Source organism: Alosa alosa, chromosome 8 (assembly GCF_017589495.1).
Source record: "Alosa alosa isolate M-15738 ecotype Scorff River chromosome 8, AALO_Geno_1.1, whole genome shotgun sequence".
Lineage (NCBI taxonomy): Eukaryota > Metazoa > Chordata > Actinopteri > Clupeiformes > Clupeidae > Alosa > Alosa alosa.
This window is the reverse complement of record NC_063196.1, coordinates 2,088,309-2,104,710: the sequence shown is the minus strand read 5'-3', so window position 1 is coordinate 2,104,710 and position 16,402 is coordinate 2,088,309. Positions and strand designations below refer to the sequence as shown.

At 39.6% G+C, this 16,402-nt stretch overlaps 1 protein-coding gene across 2 annotated transcripts in view; it reads left to right on the top strand.

The window, feature by feature from the left end:
* The window catches only part of ino80 (INO80 complex ATPase subunit), a 74,696-nt gene that overhangs the window by 46,393 nt on the left and 11,901 nt on the right, over nt 1–16,402 (top strand). For both annotated transcript variants that reach the window (XM_048250235.1, XM_048250234.1), the window contains 10 exons: nt 1,861–1,954; nt 4,566–4,734; nt 4,872–5,012; nt 5,433–5,658; nt 6,600–6,727; nt 10,937–11,031; nt 12,360–12,432; nt 12,803–12,961; nt 14,336–14,438; nt 15,196–15,284. In XM_048250235.1, the coding sequence (XP_048106192.1) occupies nt 1,861–1,954; nt 4,566–4,734; nt 4,872–5,012; nt 5,433–5,658; nt 6,600–6,727; nt 10,937–11,031; nt 12,360–12,432; nt 12,803–12,961; nt 14,336–14,438; nt 15,196–15,284 (1,277 nt within the window). The remainder of the gene's footprint in view (nt 1–1,860; nt 1,955–4,565; nt 4,735–4,871; nt 5,013–5,432; nt 5,659–6,599; nt 6,728–10,936; nt 11,032–12,359; nt 12,433–12,802; nt 12,962–14,335; nt 14,439–15,195; nt 15,285–16,402) is intronic.

Sequence of the window (16,402 nt, the reverse complement as noted above, 5' to 3'; positions counted from 1 at the left end):
TTTTCAATTGCCCTTCGTTACGAGTACAAGTTTATTATCGGAGGAGAAAGTATCTTGAGGGAGAAAAGTGCACCCCTCCCTCAGTGCACAACGGCATGGGAGAAAAGAAACAGGGCTTCAGAATGCATGGTTACGTTGCCCCGCGATTATAAAAGTAATTACTGGCCTATGTAAAATCAGACCATGTAGCTTACTACACGGAAGTAGATGTTCTATATATCTAACAGCTCAGTTAAGGCAATAACGTCCTAGTGCCAGCTGCTACATTTTAGAGTAGCAACGAGGCGAGAGGTATGATATGACACGGAAACTTTCACCTATATTAATTTCTGGCCAGCATCGTTCAACAATCACATTGGACAAGGAAAGCAGGCCTACAACTTCATTCACAAGCAAAGCAAATGCACTGGAAATCGAGCGTACAAGTTAGAAAAACCTAGCATTCGTTTATGTAGCCATGTTGTCAGTGCAGGACATGACAGAGACAGTCGGCTGAGAAAAAAAGATAGCCTACTCTGTCCGAGTGGACATGCCTAGGCTATATAGCTTAAATATAGGTTTACCCATAATATAGCCATTGTTTTTAGGTTACATTGTCTGTATGGTGAAGACTTCTAGCAATGCAAAGTAGAAGAATAGGCTGGCAATGAATTGGAAGTAACTGCTTTTCAATCTGTAGCCACTTAATGCTTATTCTGGCTATGACAAGATAGCCTACAGAAGTGTGTAAAATAATATTAAAGTATATTAAATAAAATACAGTGGGGAGAATAAGTATTTGAACCCATGCTAAAGTTGACTAAAAAGAGGAATATAAAATAATCTGTTAGAAATTGATCATAATGCCTTAATTTAAAAAACAAGTAAAAATCCAACCTTTAAGGACACCAATTTTCTTAGTGAATGACTAATGTATCGTAAATAAATAAATGTTCTTCCTTAAAATACAGGGGTAAGGATTTGTAACCTGACTCTCGCCAGATGAATTTCGTTCCGCTTAGCTCCGCCTAGCTTCACTCACATCCATCTGGGACCTCTTCCGTTGAGAGTGATTTCTGCACCAGATTTTATGGTAGAGCCCATCAGGACGCAGGGCTGGAGTTTCATAGATGTAACATAGCGCAGAAGCGACTGTGAGACTGTTATCAGCGTCACGGGTTGGCTTCGATGTGAGTGGTTGAAGTAGCATGTCAATAGATGACGGACAAGTGGCTTATCCTATCATCACATAAGCATTTTTGATTAGGCCCAGCCTTCTGAAGCAACACTTCAATGGATTGATCCCAGATGGATGAGTGGAGCTAGGCGGAACGAAATTCATCTGGCGAGAGTCAGGTTAAAGTATTTGACCCCTATGTTAAATTCCCATAGAGGCAGGCAGGTTTTTTATTTTTAAAAGCCACTTATTTCATGGATCCAGGATCAGGATACTATGCATCCTGATAAAGTTCCCTTGGCCTTTGGAATTAAAATAACCCCACATCATCACACACCCTTCACCATACCTAGAGATTGGCATGGTGTTTTTTTTTTTTAGTTAGCCTATTTAGCTGGTTTGATGGTCATTGAATTCAATGCAAATCGATAAATGCATTGGGTACCTCAAAATTGCCTCGGCACACCCATTGCAAACCACTGGTAGGCTATGTGTAAATTCATGCAAGAACAGAATCGTTTTTTTATTTTTTTTTAAAAAAATGTTTTGTTATTATTATTATTATTATTACATAGGTAATACTATTTACCAGCGTACATTTTTACAGCATATGGTTGACAACATATGCAATTACCATTTTATTAGCTTTGAGTCAAATTGGCACTCCACTGTATTTCCTTATGACTGTTCCTCTGTCTGCTTAGGTGACGATGAGCGAAGTTGCTTTTCGTTCCTACGCTTCATCGATGTCTCCCCATCTGAGATGTCCAACATCATGCTGCAGGGCAGTCTAATTCGGTGGGTCACATTTTCTCTTATTTTGTGGGTTGTATTGTGTAAATATTTTGATTGTTTCAGATATATATTGCCTTTTGAGTGAATCCATGTCAAATCAGACAGCTGCCAGGAAAGTGGTTGGAACAGGTGTGACATTTGCACTTTGTACACTAAGGGCCCTATATTGGCGATCGGAAACGGATGGTTAGAGGCGCAAAGCTTAAGGATGTGTCCAGTCCACATTCGGCGTGATTTTGTGATCAGATGTTGGGCACATAAATCAAAGGGGTTGTTCTTCTGTTTCTTAATCAGTCATGGGTGTGTTTTAGGCGTAGCATCCTTTAAGCCAGTGGTTCTCAAACTAGGGGGCGTGCTCGCCTGGTGGGGCCCGAAGGCATTGCAAGGTGGGCGTGACGGCTCACTCGCAAAATAAAATAATATTTCTGGGAGGCGCACCATGCCATGGACCTCGCAGCAAAATGAAAGGGACATGAATCAGTCACTTCAGCTTGGCCAAAAACTAAAATGTAGCATTTGAAAGACTCAAAGACTGTGCTGTCAACAACTAAAGCAGACATCCACAGACCGGACATTAGGCTATTCGATTTGCATCATAGGCTGCAGATAGTTTTGATTGCAGATGCATTCTTTACAGTTAATAGCAGCCTTCTCACATTCCTCCTTATTTCAGATTTAAAATGCAAGAGTGCATTAGGCTACAATTTAAATGGACATTTTCACTATTTTCCTCTTGTTTCTGTCTCACAAACTCCACTACAGTAAAGGCGCATTGTTGTTCATTCTGTCTTCTTCGCCAATTATGCAAAAGCCTACTGTTATATTAATTTCACATTCTAGCCACAACACAACACCAATACTGTGCATAGGCCTAGCCTTGGCACAGGCAAGCACATTTAACTTGAGAAGAAAATGGGATTTCACTTTCCCAAATAAAGAAACCTCCGCAAATACAATATAACAACTTAAGTTATTTGTACTATTTAGGCTATGTTTACATTCAAATTGACGTCCACGGTGTTGTGAATCTGCATTTGTCTGCAACGCAAGTAGCTTACAACATCTGTCTTTAGAAATAGGAATAGCTTATTGGTTTAAGCACCGTAACCCTCTGTGTAATGTGCAAGAATATCCCCAAACTCTCGTATGCTCCATAGAACTTATTTCTCTAGGCTAGGTCAGTCACTTGTGCTGCGCAGGCTTTTCCAAACTGATGGTGCTTAAAATGCGACACAACCGTATTCAAAGAGTTTAAAGGTCAAGATGGCTATTATCGATGGGTCGTAATGCTCATAGAAGCAGGTTTTGCATGCACTGCTGACATGAAAAATCGATGAAAAGCCTTGTCATGAAGTCATGAATGAAATTCAGGGACAGAGCACGTCGCTGCTTTATTCAGCATATTAACATGTAAACGAGAATACAGCTACATCCTATTCTGAATATTGCCATAACCAGAATATGGTCCTTAATCAAAATGTAGTGTGCATGGAAACCATTGTTTCACATTACACTGAACTCATTCCAAGTAGGCTAGTAGATAGACTACTACTACTACTACTACTACTACTACTACTACTACTACTACTAACTAATAATAATAATAATAATAATAATAATAATAATAAAATAATAATAATAAATAGGCTATAGTAGCAACAATGAGCGGGGTCCAAGCAGTTTTAGAGCAAGGGTACTGGGACCCATTCATGATATAGAGAAATTAAAGGGACCCTATGCAGTTTTGGCTATTTCTTCACTGTTTTCTCGCTTTTTGCTCGCAGTTTTCTCTACAGAGCTCCCCCTTCAGCTTCAGAGTATATATTTTACGACACTCCTCACTAGGTCAGTCTGCCGTTTCCTCAGAAAATGGTTTACTCGCTTTCTGCTTCTTTTTGCCGGCTCTGTCATGACGAATGTCTGAGAAACTCCATTGCTACCTCGTTCTAGCCAGTGCCTGGTATGCATGTGTATAGTGCCGTAAAGCAATTTGTTACATCGTGACCATCGAGACATGATAGACCCGCAACACTTCCTGACTCTGAAGCCGGCGCCTCGCCGGACCCAAGGTTGCAAGGCTGGTTTTTCTGCTCACAACATGCTAGGGGGAAGCGAGACGGCTACCATTCAACCCGGAAAAAGTCATACAACCATTCCATTGACTCTGAAGCTGTTAAGGTTAAGGTAAATTAAAACCGCATAGTTCCCCTTTAAGATTTGTTTAAAAGACGGTGCAGCAACAACCAAATATAAAGGCATGTCCTTTTTCGCTCCCATTTTTCATTAGTGGAAGCAAAACATTGAATTGAATGATTTGAGATCACTCACATTTTGTTCACATATTTGGTAAAATCCATATTGAACTCTTTAGGCTCCTTTAGGCTACTTTGAGCACGGGCAACAGCTCTGATTGACATTCTTGCGATCAGTATGGCAATTGCACTCTCCTCCCCCACACCCACCCTCCAGTTTCAGCAGATTTAAACATAAAGATTTTATAGGCCTTGGTTTTGGGACCTTTTGTTGATCTAGACAATGTTTGAACAAAATCGGAGTTGGTACTGTACCAACCTTATCTGATTATTTGACCCTTATGTGTTCTCCCTCTCAACAGATGGTTAGCGATCGCTCTGTCCCAGAAGGACTCCTACCGGCTCTACATGCGACGACTGTGGGCCATGGAGAACCAGGATCAGAATGAGAAGCTAAATACAAAAGATATGATTCTGTGGCTCAACACACCAACCTCTTTCCCAAGCACACATTATAGTCCTGTCCTTCAGGTGAGCCTCATCTTGTTACTTCAAGCACATTCTTTATAGGTGCCCGTGTTCTCACAGCCCCCAAATATATTCGACATAGACAAATTATGGAAATGTTGTCTCCTTTTTAATAGTGGATGTTTTTTCTATGATTTCAGGATTTGGTGTTCACCAGGCATCAGCAAGGGTTGTTGACACCTGTGGATGTACCTGGCCTTTGGAAACTTTCTTCAACTCCTGCTCTAAGACCATGCCAGCCCTATGAATTACCCAAATTCCTCCTCGCTGTTGTGCCAAGGGTATGTACATGACTCTGCAGCTGATATTCAATTATGTTCCTTCTGCTTTAAGGCGTTAAGTTCCCTACCTGTAGTACAGTGATCTTAACACCTCTCCTGACATTATTTGAAATCACTCCCATTGATGAAAGTAGTCTGTCACAGTAAGTTGGAAAATAAGTGTATAGTTCTATTAAAGATAGCATTGCACTACCTATCTATATGTCTATAGACTGTGGAATTCAACCGGAAGCATGTCATTTTTAGTTTCCTGTGTTCCCAAGAACAAATCCCCATGGGAAAATGAGAGGTTCAAGCAAAATAGGCGAAAATAAAGTGTGAGCACATCGACGGCAGTAGAAAACATAGGCATTCTGTTTGGTGAGTTAAAATGTATTTATCATTCGCTCTTTTCGTACCAAACGTTGTTTTGTCTCTCAGGTGACAGCACCTCCAATGGAGCGCTACTGTGATGACCGCAGTGCTGAGTATGAAGGGCGTCTAATGCGGGCTGGAAGTTGCCAAGCTGCTAAGCAGTGCATTCTGTATGGATCACCAGAGCTAGCCTCAGCCTGGGCTTCTCGATCCCAGGTCTTCCACACAGAATATCTTGGTGGAGTGATGGCACAATACCCCAGACATGGATGGTCTTTCATTAGGATACCAGGTATTTAGGGATATTGACTGTTACTGTGAAAAGATAATGTATGCATTTGTTAGGGCTGCACCATTTGGGGAAAATACTGTATCTAATTGCGATTTTTCAGACAGCTATTGCCATTGCGATTTGTTTTGTGATATATTTTTTGTAATTCAAGCTGCAGGTCAATATTTAAAATTTGGCTTTAAGTGTGGCCACTTCTGATTGGTAAGCATGTCTTGTGCATGAGAAGCACAGCACTTCTGTTAAGTAAGCTTCAATGTCACACAAGGAGGATGACATGAATCATATCATAAACTGTATGTGACAAGATTAACCATTTAGACAGAGTTGCATGATGCACAGTTAATTACAACTTTTGGGATTAGCTAATTGCATTAGTTAAAATTGCTATTACAATTAAAAACTTGATTAATTGTTGCAGACTAAGTGTTTGGTGTGTGCTGGGGACACTTTAAGATCAAATCAAGAGACTGCCAGATTGTTACAGTAAACCAATGAATGTGATACAAATTTCAAGGTTAACTTTCTTAGAGTGGAGTGATGGTAGAAGGAAAAAAATCCTGATTTGGATCATGATGAAAAATTGTCAGAAAATCTTTTCCCCAGATGCTTTTCTTACACTGTACCAAAGTTTCCCTGTACTTTTTTCTTCTACACTGACATTACCTGTGGTGCATTTTCTTTTAACCAATGATGTGTTAGTAAATTATTGTTACAAAACTAAATTACATTTTAGCCAATTACTCAAATCACCTGAATATCATAGAACATATTTTCAACTCTTTATCAGCCATCATGTACAGTTAAACATCTGAATTTCAAGTGTAAAATCTGCCAAAATAGCCATCCCTAATGGCCATAACAGCAAGTACATTGGATGAAGTTCCAATTGTTACAGTTCTGTTTTAATTTAAAACCTTTTCTTTTTAAACATTTGTTTTTAGACAAAGAGACTCTAATTACGCACAGTGGGAAGTTACATACCTTGGATAAGTTGCTCAGCATGCTGAAGTCTCAAGGACATCGCATTCTCATCTACTCTCAGATGACTCGAATGATTGACTTGCTGGAGGTGAGTATCAGAGCCAAAAGAAGGACTTTAATCCGAAATTCTGACCATACTGTCTCCCAGATCTATAATCCAGAACACTGAAAGAAACCCACTAGTGTATACTGCTGTCATACAGCTAACCAGTCTTTTATGCTAATAATAATAATAACTAGAAAATGTAATTCCAAGGAATTACCAGTGCATGAAAACATGATGTAAAATATACAGTGTTAAAACAGATAATGTAGAGATAGTTTCAATGGTTTTGCTTAGGTAGACATGTTTGTTGTCATGCTGTTTCTATGATGGTTGCTAGGGTAATCTTTTTGGTTGCTATGGAAACTGACATATCCTGGTATCCTGTTGGTTGCTAGGTAGGTGGTGGTTTAATATAGTTGGCTGGAGGCATAGTTGATGATAACTGACAGTTGGAATGGCTGAACAGTTAAATAGTTGAGTAGTTTAAATGGTTAAATTATTTAATAGTGAATTATTGTAGTGAGTTTTTTTTATTTTGAGACAGTTGTGGGAAGAGAAAACAGTTGGCAGGAGTCATAGGTGATGACAACTGAGAGTTGGAATGGCTGAACAGTTAATTAGTTGGATAGTTTAAATAGTTAAATTATTGAATAGTGAATTAGTAAGGACTTTTATTTTGAAACAGTTGTGGCCAGAGTAAACAGTTGCCGTAGTCATAGTTGATGACAACTGTCAGTTGGAATGGCTGAACAGTTAAATAGTTGAGTAAATAGTTAAATTATTTAATAGTGAATTATTGTAGTGAGGAATGACTAGTTCATACGGGAAACTCTGAGTGACACTGCTAATTAGTTGTGACGTCAGTCTCGTTTCTATTGCCGGGGTATTTTATATATCTGCGGTCCGATGTCAGACTCACGTAGTCGTGAGATGACGGCACTAAATTGTTCCCTCCTCCTACCCAGCTCCACCTGTCTAGATCTGCTTAGGATAGGGGGGTCTTTTTGATTCCGATCTATGTTTGTTATATGTTCTCACGCAGCAGCATTCTTCAGCAAAAATTTTATTACTCATGCAGCTTCGTTTATGCAGCTCTGCAGCAGCGTCTTGAGCAGATCAAGGCCTCCATGACCAAGCATACTACCTTGTACTTACTTACATCAATAAATGCATTCTCTTTCCATTTATGAGTTTCTCATCTGAACTATTATTTTTTAACAGTTGTGGGCAGAGGACACAGTTGAACAGGATCTGTAGTTTTAAGAGAGCCATATTGTATGCATAAAGTCTGAGAGTATATTTTAAACAGAGTTTAGACAGAGTTTAAAAGTTGGATGTAGATAGTGTAATGGATGTTGATAGACAGAAAGTTTAATGGATGTTGATAGGCAGATTGTTTACTGTAATGGATGTTGATAGATAGTTTAATGGGTGGATGAGTGAATGGTTTGAAGAAGATTGATGGATAGAAAGTTGGATGGAATGTGCCTTATATCCTTGTAAAATGAAAAGACACAGAGAGAGTTGGCCTAGTTTAGCAGAAAGCAGTTAATACAGGTACAATCAGTTTAATTGGCTCTTTGAGGGGGCCTAGTTGAGCAGCTGGCAGTTGATACAGGTGCAAATCCGTTTAATTGGCCCTTTATAATGTCATAGTGCCCATGCAAAGTCTACAGGGGAAATAAGCTTGTTTTTTGTTAAATCTCAAAAAGTATAAAGTTTACAGAAATTAAAAATACATTACGTCATCTCCACAATCTTCCTGTGCATTTTTATGTTAAGGAAATTTAAACAGAAGCTGAATGATTTTTACACTGATTTTTAAAAAAAATGGCGTTTCTACTTTCATGGCTGTTGTTGTACTTGACCACAATTTTATTTTTTCAATGTTTATTATTATTACAGTGCATAGAAATGCATAGCCTAACGTAGTCATACTCAATTCTAGTCAGAATATGAGTCTGATACTGCTCCATTGGGACGTTATTATGGGGCGTGTTTCAACCGATACGGGGGGAATGCCTATGCACTCAATTGGATAGACCTAACCAACCAGAGCAACGAAATAGCTTAGTGTGAGGTGTAGGAAGAAAACACACGAACCATCCTTCTTCTCCACAAATGCCTTAACATTGTTTTCTGGTCTTTTGTAAAAGTTAGTGCCATCAGTAACTCCTAGCCTACAACACTCATTAGCGAAATCTAAGAGATAGAGTAGGCTATTAGGAAAAAACTGATAGCCTATATCCCCTCCGTTTTTAAAAATAATTCTGTTTGTAAATAATTCTGTAAACACTGACATGCTACAAACATGTTAAACAGCTGGATAAGGCTGTCGCAAATCCCTCGAACAGGTGGTCAATCAGAGATTTAAAATGAACGAGGGAAAATGTCGCAATGCAACAGTGCTGTTTTCCCTTGATGAAAGTGAAACCACAGGTTTTCCCACATCTCAACGTTGGCCAAAGTTTTCAGAAATAATCGTTTTCAGTGATAAAACCTCATTAAATAATATGCAGTTTCCATATGGGGTCTTAAAAGCCATGTATCCTTCTAGACACACTGTTTTTGTTTCAAACATAAGCCTAATCTAAGCGTGCTCAGATGACGTGATGGACCAGACACTGTTGCTCACCTGTCCATCATCGTAAAGTCCGATTTGATTGGTCCGCCCGATCTAGGGCGAGCATACTTGCTCCACTATGGAGCAATGCCAGACCGAACTTCCCGACCTCAAATGTTGTGGGCGGGACTAAGAAATGCACTGTTCTGTTATCCAAAGTCTTTCTTCTTCTTCTTCTTCTTCTTCTTCTAACTAAAATGTCTGAGTCTAATCTAAGCTTTAGGTCAGGGGTCTCAAACTCAAATGAGCTGGGGGCCAATTCTGCCAACGTCATCTGATTGGAGGGCCGGCTATTTCTGAAAATGCAATGTTCTTTTTTTCAAATACCACACAAAACTGCAAACAGAAAGTGCAAGTGTTTTTATCTAGTTTTAGACACCTGTGCTAGCAACCTTAGCTTATAAATACAAATATTTTAACATTTTTAAACCTGGCAAACTATAAGAAAGCAACACCATTGGATTTTTATATCAAAATTTCAAAAGGCCATGGCTTGAAAGTGGTCAGAGATAAAGTCCTACTGTAAATGTAAAAATCTTTGAGTAAAACAAAAGTTTATGAAGGGGGTAAATTTACCCATCTAATTTGCCACTGGATGGCAAGCACTTCAAATCATGCACCTTTCAGTAAATACTGGATGAACATATTTGAGCAGGTTTACTTTCCTTTTTTCATATTACCCACATAACAAATTAACAGGAAAACATCTAAGATGTATACCAACACCTAAGATGTATATGGTTTCTAAACCACAAGGCCTACAATAAAGTATAAAAAAGTAGTAGTAAGTATTCTGGTCAAATCAGTTCCTATCGCGGGTAATCTGAGTACCCAGAAGTTCGTATCATATTGCGGGTGACTTTGTAGTTTAGAGTCCTATTTCTACTAGCCCTGCTGTCTGTACCACGTCCATTACGGACACTATCATCACGATTACCACTGCAACCTCCAAGCTATGTTGGGCAGAGGGTCGAAATAAGCATGGTATGCTTAGTGGACACTGTCGTATAGGCTACACACAGACGCACCTCCATTCAATAGACGATGGATCATAATCTCCAAAAGGATATTCTTCTTCAGATTTACAATAGGTGAATAACATAGCCTACCTAAGACTTCATCACACGTAAACGTTTTTCAACATTTGGTGTAGGCCTATTTCTGCTTAATTTCTGCTTCAATTTATGCAACACTATGGCCTGCATCGCTTCCGCGTCATTACAAATGCACGTCTTTGTGTTTCTCGCGTGTAGCCTAATACAAGTATTTCCTGAAAACTTTGCGCAGCAATTTTGGGTTTGAATGAAGCTCTGGATGTCTAGCACATAGTGGAGCAGAGTACAAATGAGATTTGTCACCGTGATTTGGAACTATCGCTCTATTTTAATCAGTATCGTTGTTTGTCGCAATTAAAAATAGTCTCAAGGGCCGGATTACATTATTATTTTGACATACGTCGCGGGCCGGACGCGGGCCGGGTGTTTGAGACCCCTGCTTTAGGTTTACAAACAGTGTGTTTATGTGATTTTCATCACTTACAGTGTCAATGAAGAATGTGTCTTTAGATACATCATACCATGTTGTACCCTGTTGTATATTGTACCATATATTTATTTTCATCCTGTCAGGAGTATATGGTTTACCGCAAGCACACATACATGCGTCTGGATGGTTCATCCAAGATTTCAGAACGACGGGATATGGTTGCTGACTTTCAGAGCAGGTGAGTTTAAAGTCTGACAGGAAAGCTACACCAGGCACGTAACTGAAGCGTTACATTCGCGATGCGTAAAATCCATTTTAGAAGAATGGTCAATTTTTTTTTCACGTCTGGTGTAGCTACTTCCAATGATTATAGTGGAAGCTTATTGTTGCAGCAGACGCAATGCAAACGGAGAGCTTCAGTTACGCGCCTGGTGTAGCTTAGCCCTGAGTCCACAATTCTCACGAAAGTTTGATAATATTTTAGCTCAACAGCCAATCAAATTACACTCTTTCCTTCCGTGCTTCTGAGGCAAGGTATTAATTGACTGGAATTGACTATGTCATGGGCCTGAGTCCCTTGTTTGTTTCACATTTGTGTAAAAGTCCTTTGACCACACTTTGAACTGAATGGAAAGCTAGGGAAATTTGACAAAAAAATGTGTTTGATTACAATTATGGACTCTACGTTTAAAGGAGAATTCCGGTGTGATATTGACCTAAAGTGTGTGACATTTAAAACGAGACATTGAGAACTTTGAAAAAGCACTGGTAGTTTACTTACAAGACGATTTATGCAGACAGTATCTTCACAAAGTTTAGCGTTTGCAGCCATCATGAATTTAGTCACGCGACGCGAAGTCGAGCGACAAGTAAGAATGAACAGGTATGATAAGGGATCAGATTCCAAAAATAATTCAGTGGAAATGCATGGATTCCAGTTGCTGCCAGTTGCTGCAAAAATAATTCCACGGAATTATTTTTGGAATCTGATCCTTTATCATACCTGTTCATTCTTACTCGTCGCTCGACTTATCGTGACTAAATTCAAGATGGCTGCAAACGCTAAACTTCATGAAGATACTGTCTGTATAAATCGTCTTGTAAGTAAACTACCAGTGCTTTTTCAAAGTTCTCAATGTCTCGTTTTAAATGTCAGGGCCCTCGGAAGTCTACCAATGAAGTGTGGAGATACATTGAGCCTCGTAAATGGTGTAAAACAGTGATTTATTTGCATGTCTAGCCCGATGCCGAAGCACCACCATTGAAAAAGCTGTTGGTAGCACCGCCTAACTAGCGCCAGATTTTGGAGTGTAGGGGACAAGCCGAGATGGGCTATGAGACATACGTTCACACTCGGTATCATGTTTCAACACACTTTAGGTCAATATCACACCGGAATTCTCCTTTAATTTATAGATATCAGATAAGTAAAAACACCAGGTGACAAGCTCTTTCATTTTAAGGTGGCTGACTTGCTGTCTGTCTCCTCAACTCTTTCTCACTGCACCCCTTTATTCTGACAATGCTATGTCTCTGATGACTTTACCTCTTTTGTCTTCCCAATAGGACGGATATTTTTGTCTTTCTCCTTAGCACAAGAGCAGGAGGTCTAGGCATTAACCTCACAGCAGCTGATACAGTGAGTTTCTGTTTGTTTCTCTAGTGTTATTCCATATCAAATTAACACAAAAATATTGGATTTGACACCATGGTCTCAGACGTTTGCTAATAAGTGTCTAACATGTTTTATAACTATCATACAAAAATGTAAGCCAGATATCTCTTTTTGTACCTGAGATGCCTATTGAATTATGAACTCACACGGCCTTGTATAGTTACACCAATGCCCCATTGACACCTATCCGAATTTTTGTTCCCATGGAATCAAAGAAAACGTTCCCTAAACTTTTTATGGTTTTGTCTGGTCTGGCCCAATCCCATAAAAAAAGTGTATAAGCTACCACATAGCAGGTCCTCCTCACAATTAGCTCATGTTTTTGTCTCTCCAGGTTATATTTTACGATAGTGACTGGAATCCTACTGTGGACCAACAGGCTATGGACCGGGCTCACCGGCTTGGTCAGACTAAGCAGGTCACTGTATATCGCCTTATTTGCAAGGGCACCATTGAGGAGCGCATCTTACAGAGAGCCAAAGAGAAGAGTGAGGTAAGCTAAGTTGTGTCCATTACAAAATTGTCCATTTGCCCATTGAAATCAAAATGTAAAACACATAATTTGACCACGGGGGCCATCTTTTGACCATATATGTTTCCCTGAGACCTACAGTGAGCACTTTATTAACACATGATAACCTGTCATGTCCACATAATTGTTACAACTGCCATTTTTAATGTTACAAAATACTGTTTTGCTGTTACTCCTAAAGGGAAATTTTGCCCAATAATAACCTGCTGGTCTCCCTCACCATCAGCATGGGGTGGGGCTTTTTATATGGACATGCAACCATACAGTCTTACGGGACCATAGTCGAACATGTACTTGTATTTCAGAAGTAGATATACCTAAACATTAGATAAACTAAATATAAACACGACACATTTCTTATCACAAACAAAGATCGAAGAGGTTCTCTATGCACATGAAAGGTTTATTTGACTCAAATTGTTTTGCCAAATTTGGTAATATCTGTATTTGTTCTGATTGCCAGAAAGCTTAATAATCACAGCAGTATAACCTTGCTGGAGTATCTAGTAGTTTGTTTTGTATACAGCCTAAACATTTTGTAAAAAAAAAATGGCACTTCTATTCTGAGGAAATAGGCCAGATGTACTTACATTTGCGAACGTAGCGTTATCAGCACCATGGCAAAACTGCAGAAACCGAACGTAGGGGATCTTCAGTTTATGTGCTATTTATCAAACCTGTAGCTCATCGGGTAATCAGCGCCTTTCTCCGCCCCCTACCGCAATTTACGAATGTTCACAACTGAACGCATACTTCAATCACAAGCGCAGTTGAATGAAGTTAACTGATGACGACATTAAAAGGAGATAATGAAGAGCAGTAGTTCTACTCAAACTACTTGTGCACGTAGGCTATGGAAGATTGGTCAGTGGATGACGTGAAAGTAAGACAATCGAAAGGCCAACGGAAGTTAAGGTTGCTTTTGATATAGTACAAAGACGCAAAACTGTTGGTCTGAATAGCGATTCTGTTGTCTTTGAAAGTTCCTCTTATTAACGCATTTAACCACATTCGCGATTAACACCTGCTTTTACAAGGCGGACATATTTCACCGCAAAACAGGCGTGCACTTTCATGGGCGCTTTCAGTTTTCGTACATAAGTATTAAGTATAAGGGAAATATATATTAGTGCACTCACACTGAGCGTATAAAAAATGCTTTTGCAAGCCTGTGAAATATCCACTGTTTGCTTTCAGTAAAAGCTTGAGTTTGACATCAGTCAGATTCTACAGTGTAATAGTATTGCAAATCAAATGATGTCAGTACTCTCATAATTTTGGAATGATGTTGTGACTGCTTATCCCAACACCTCAATTGTGGTTCCTTTGCCTTAGATCCAGAGAATGGTGATATCTGGAGGAAACTTCAAGCCAGATACACTTAAGCCTAAAGAGGTGGTCAGTCTGCTTCTGGATGATGAGGAGCTGGAAAAAAAGTGTGAGTTCACGTTCTCTGTTATTAACTAAAACTTACAACTTTATTGATAAACAGTATTTTCCGTGGACTAATAGGGTTCAGACTGCACCCTTCCCTCACACAACACTCCACTGAAGTCCTTGTCAACACCCTTGTAACATCTCACATCAACTACTGCAATGCAATCCTGATGCAATGCAATGCATCCCAAACAAACTCATCCATCGTCTCCAACTCATTCAAAACTCTGCAGCACGAATTATTACCCGCAGAGTCCTCCCAACATGTTACACCTCTCCTGATAGAGCTACACTGGCTCCCAGTCTCTCAACGGATCAACTTTAAAATCCTGTTGATGACATTCAAAGCCCTTCATAACCTCACTCCCCTCACACATCCGCACTCCCGACTCCATCTCACAATACAAAACGGCTCTTAAAACCCACCTTTTTTAAGATAGCTTGTGGACTTTAATGTGCCTTTTACTACCACTATGTTTTTCTGTTTATTTATGTGCTGATTATTATTATTTTTCACTGTGTTTTCTCTTTAAAGCGACCTTGTGTGCTTTGAAAGGCGCTGTGTAACAAATCAAATTTTTTATTATTATTATTATTATTATTATTATAACTGGACCTCTCTGAAGTTTAATTGAATATCTCTGGCATAAATGTATGAGGTGGAAATTCTGTGTAACACATTAAAAAATACATATTATCTATGGCTATGGTTTATTGTTGTTGATAAGTTTGATTTTTATCTCTCTTGTTTTGTTTAGTGCGCCTGAGGCAAGAAGAGAAGAGACAGCAGGAAGAGAGCAGTAAAGTAAAAGACCGCAAAAGGAAACGGGAAAAGTATGCTGAGAGGGTATGCTTTTGTTGTTCTGCTTTTGAACAAAGACCTCAGAAAGAGCTATGGTTATTTATTGTTTTGGACTAAATACTCATAGTGGTACTAGGGGTGTGCATCTGGTTCATTTTATATACTCGAACAGCGACAGTGTTAACTAACAGTTATTCAGTTATTTGCATTTGGATGCTGCTTTTTTTTGAGGGTGCATTATTAAGCGCTATATCTGTAGTCATCTCACGACTTGACTACTGTAACGCACTCCTGACAGGTCTCCCTGCCTACACAGTGAAATCCCTTCAGATGATCCAGAACACGGCAGCGCGCCTGATCCTCAACCAACCCAAAAGGGCTCATGTTACCCTGCTGCTCATCCAGCTACGCTGGCTACCTGTGGCCGCTCGCATCAAATTCAAGTCTCTAACGCTTGCCAACAAAGTAGTCTCCGATTCTGCTCCCACCTACTTGAATGCCCTCATACAGGCATATGTTACCTCCCGACAATTGCGCTCCTCAGACAAACGACGTCTAGCCCAAGCCAATCCAAACTTTTCTCATCTGTTGTTCCTCGTTGGTGGAACGGGCTACCGGTTCCTACTAGAGCAGGGACATCCCTCTCCATCTTCAAAAAACTCCTAAAGAACCAGCTCTTCAGAGAATATCTCCTTTCGTAGCACTACTTACAACTAGCTTTGCTAATTCTAGCACTTATCACCTGAATAGAACTGACACTTGACTGTATGAAAACAGCACTCACTGCTCTGACTTATCCTATCGTACTCTACCTTTTAAATTGCTTTAGAATTGTTGTGAATTGTTTTAAAAAGTGTTAAAATTGTTTACCATGTTGTAAGTTTACCATGTTGTAAGCTTTGGTAAAAAAGGCATCTACTGCTCCTTTGCTACAAAAGTTCTGCACTCTGATGGCGACTAGAAGTCGAGGAAGATGTGTAAACACTCAAATGTAAGGTGTACTACAACAAGCCTGCATACCGCCATCTACAGTTTAAGAGGGCAAAAGAGAAATTTTATGTGGAGAAAATGGTGGGGCGAAAATAAACATGCATCGATGCTTAAAGGCGCTCTAAGCGATGCAGGGTAACGTCACTTCTGTTGACGTTCAAACAAAACAGAAA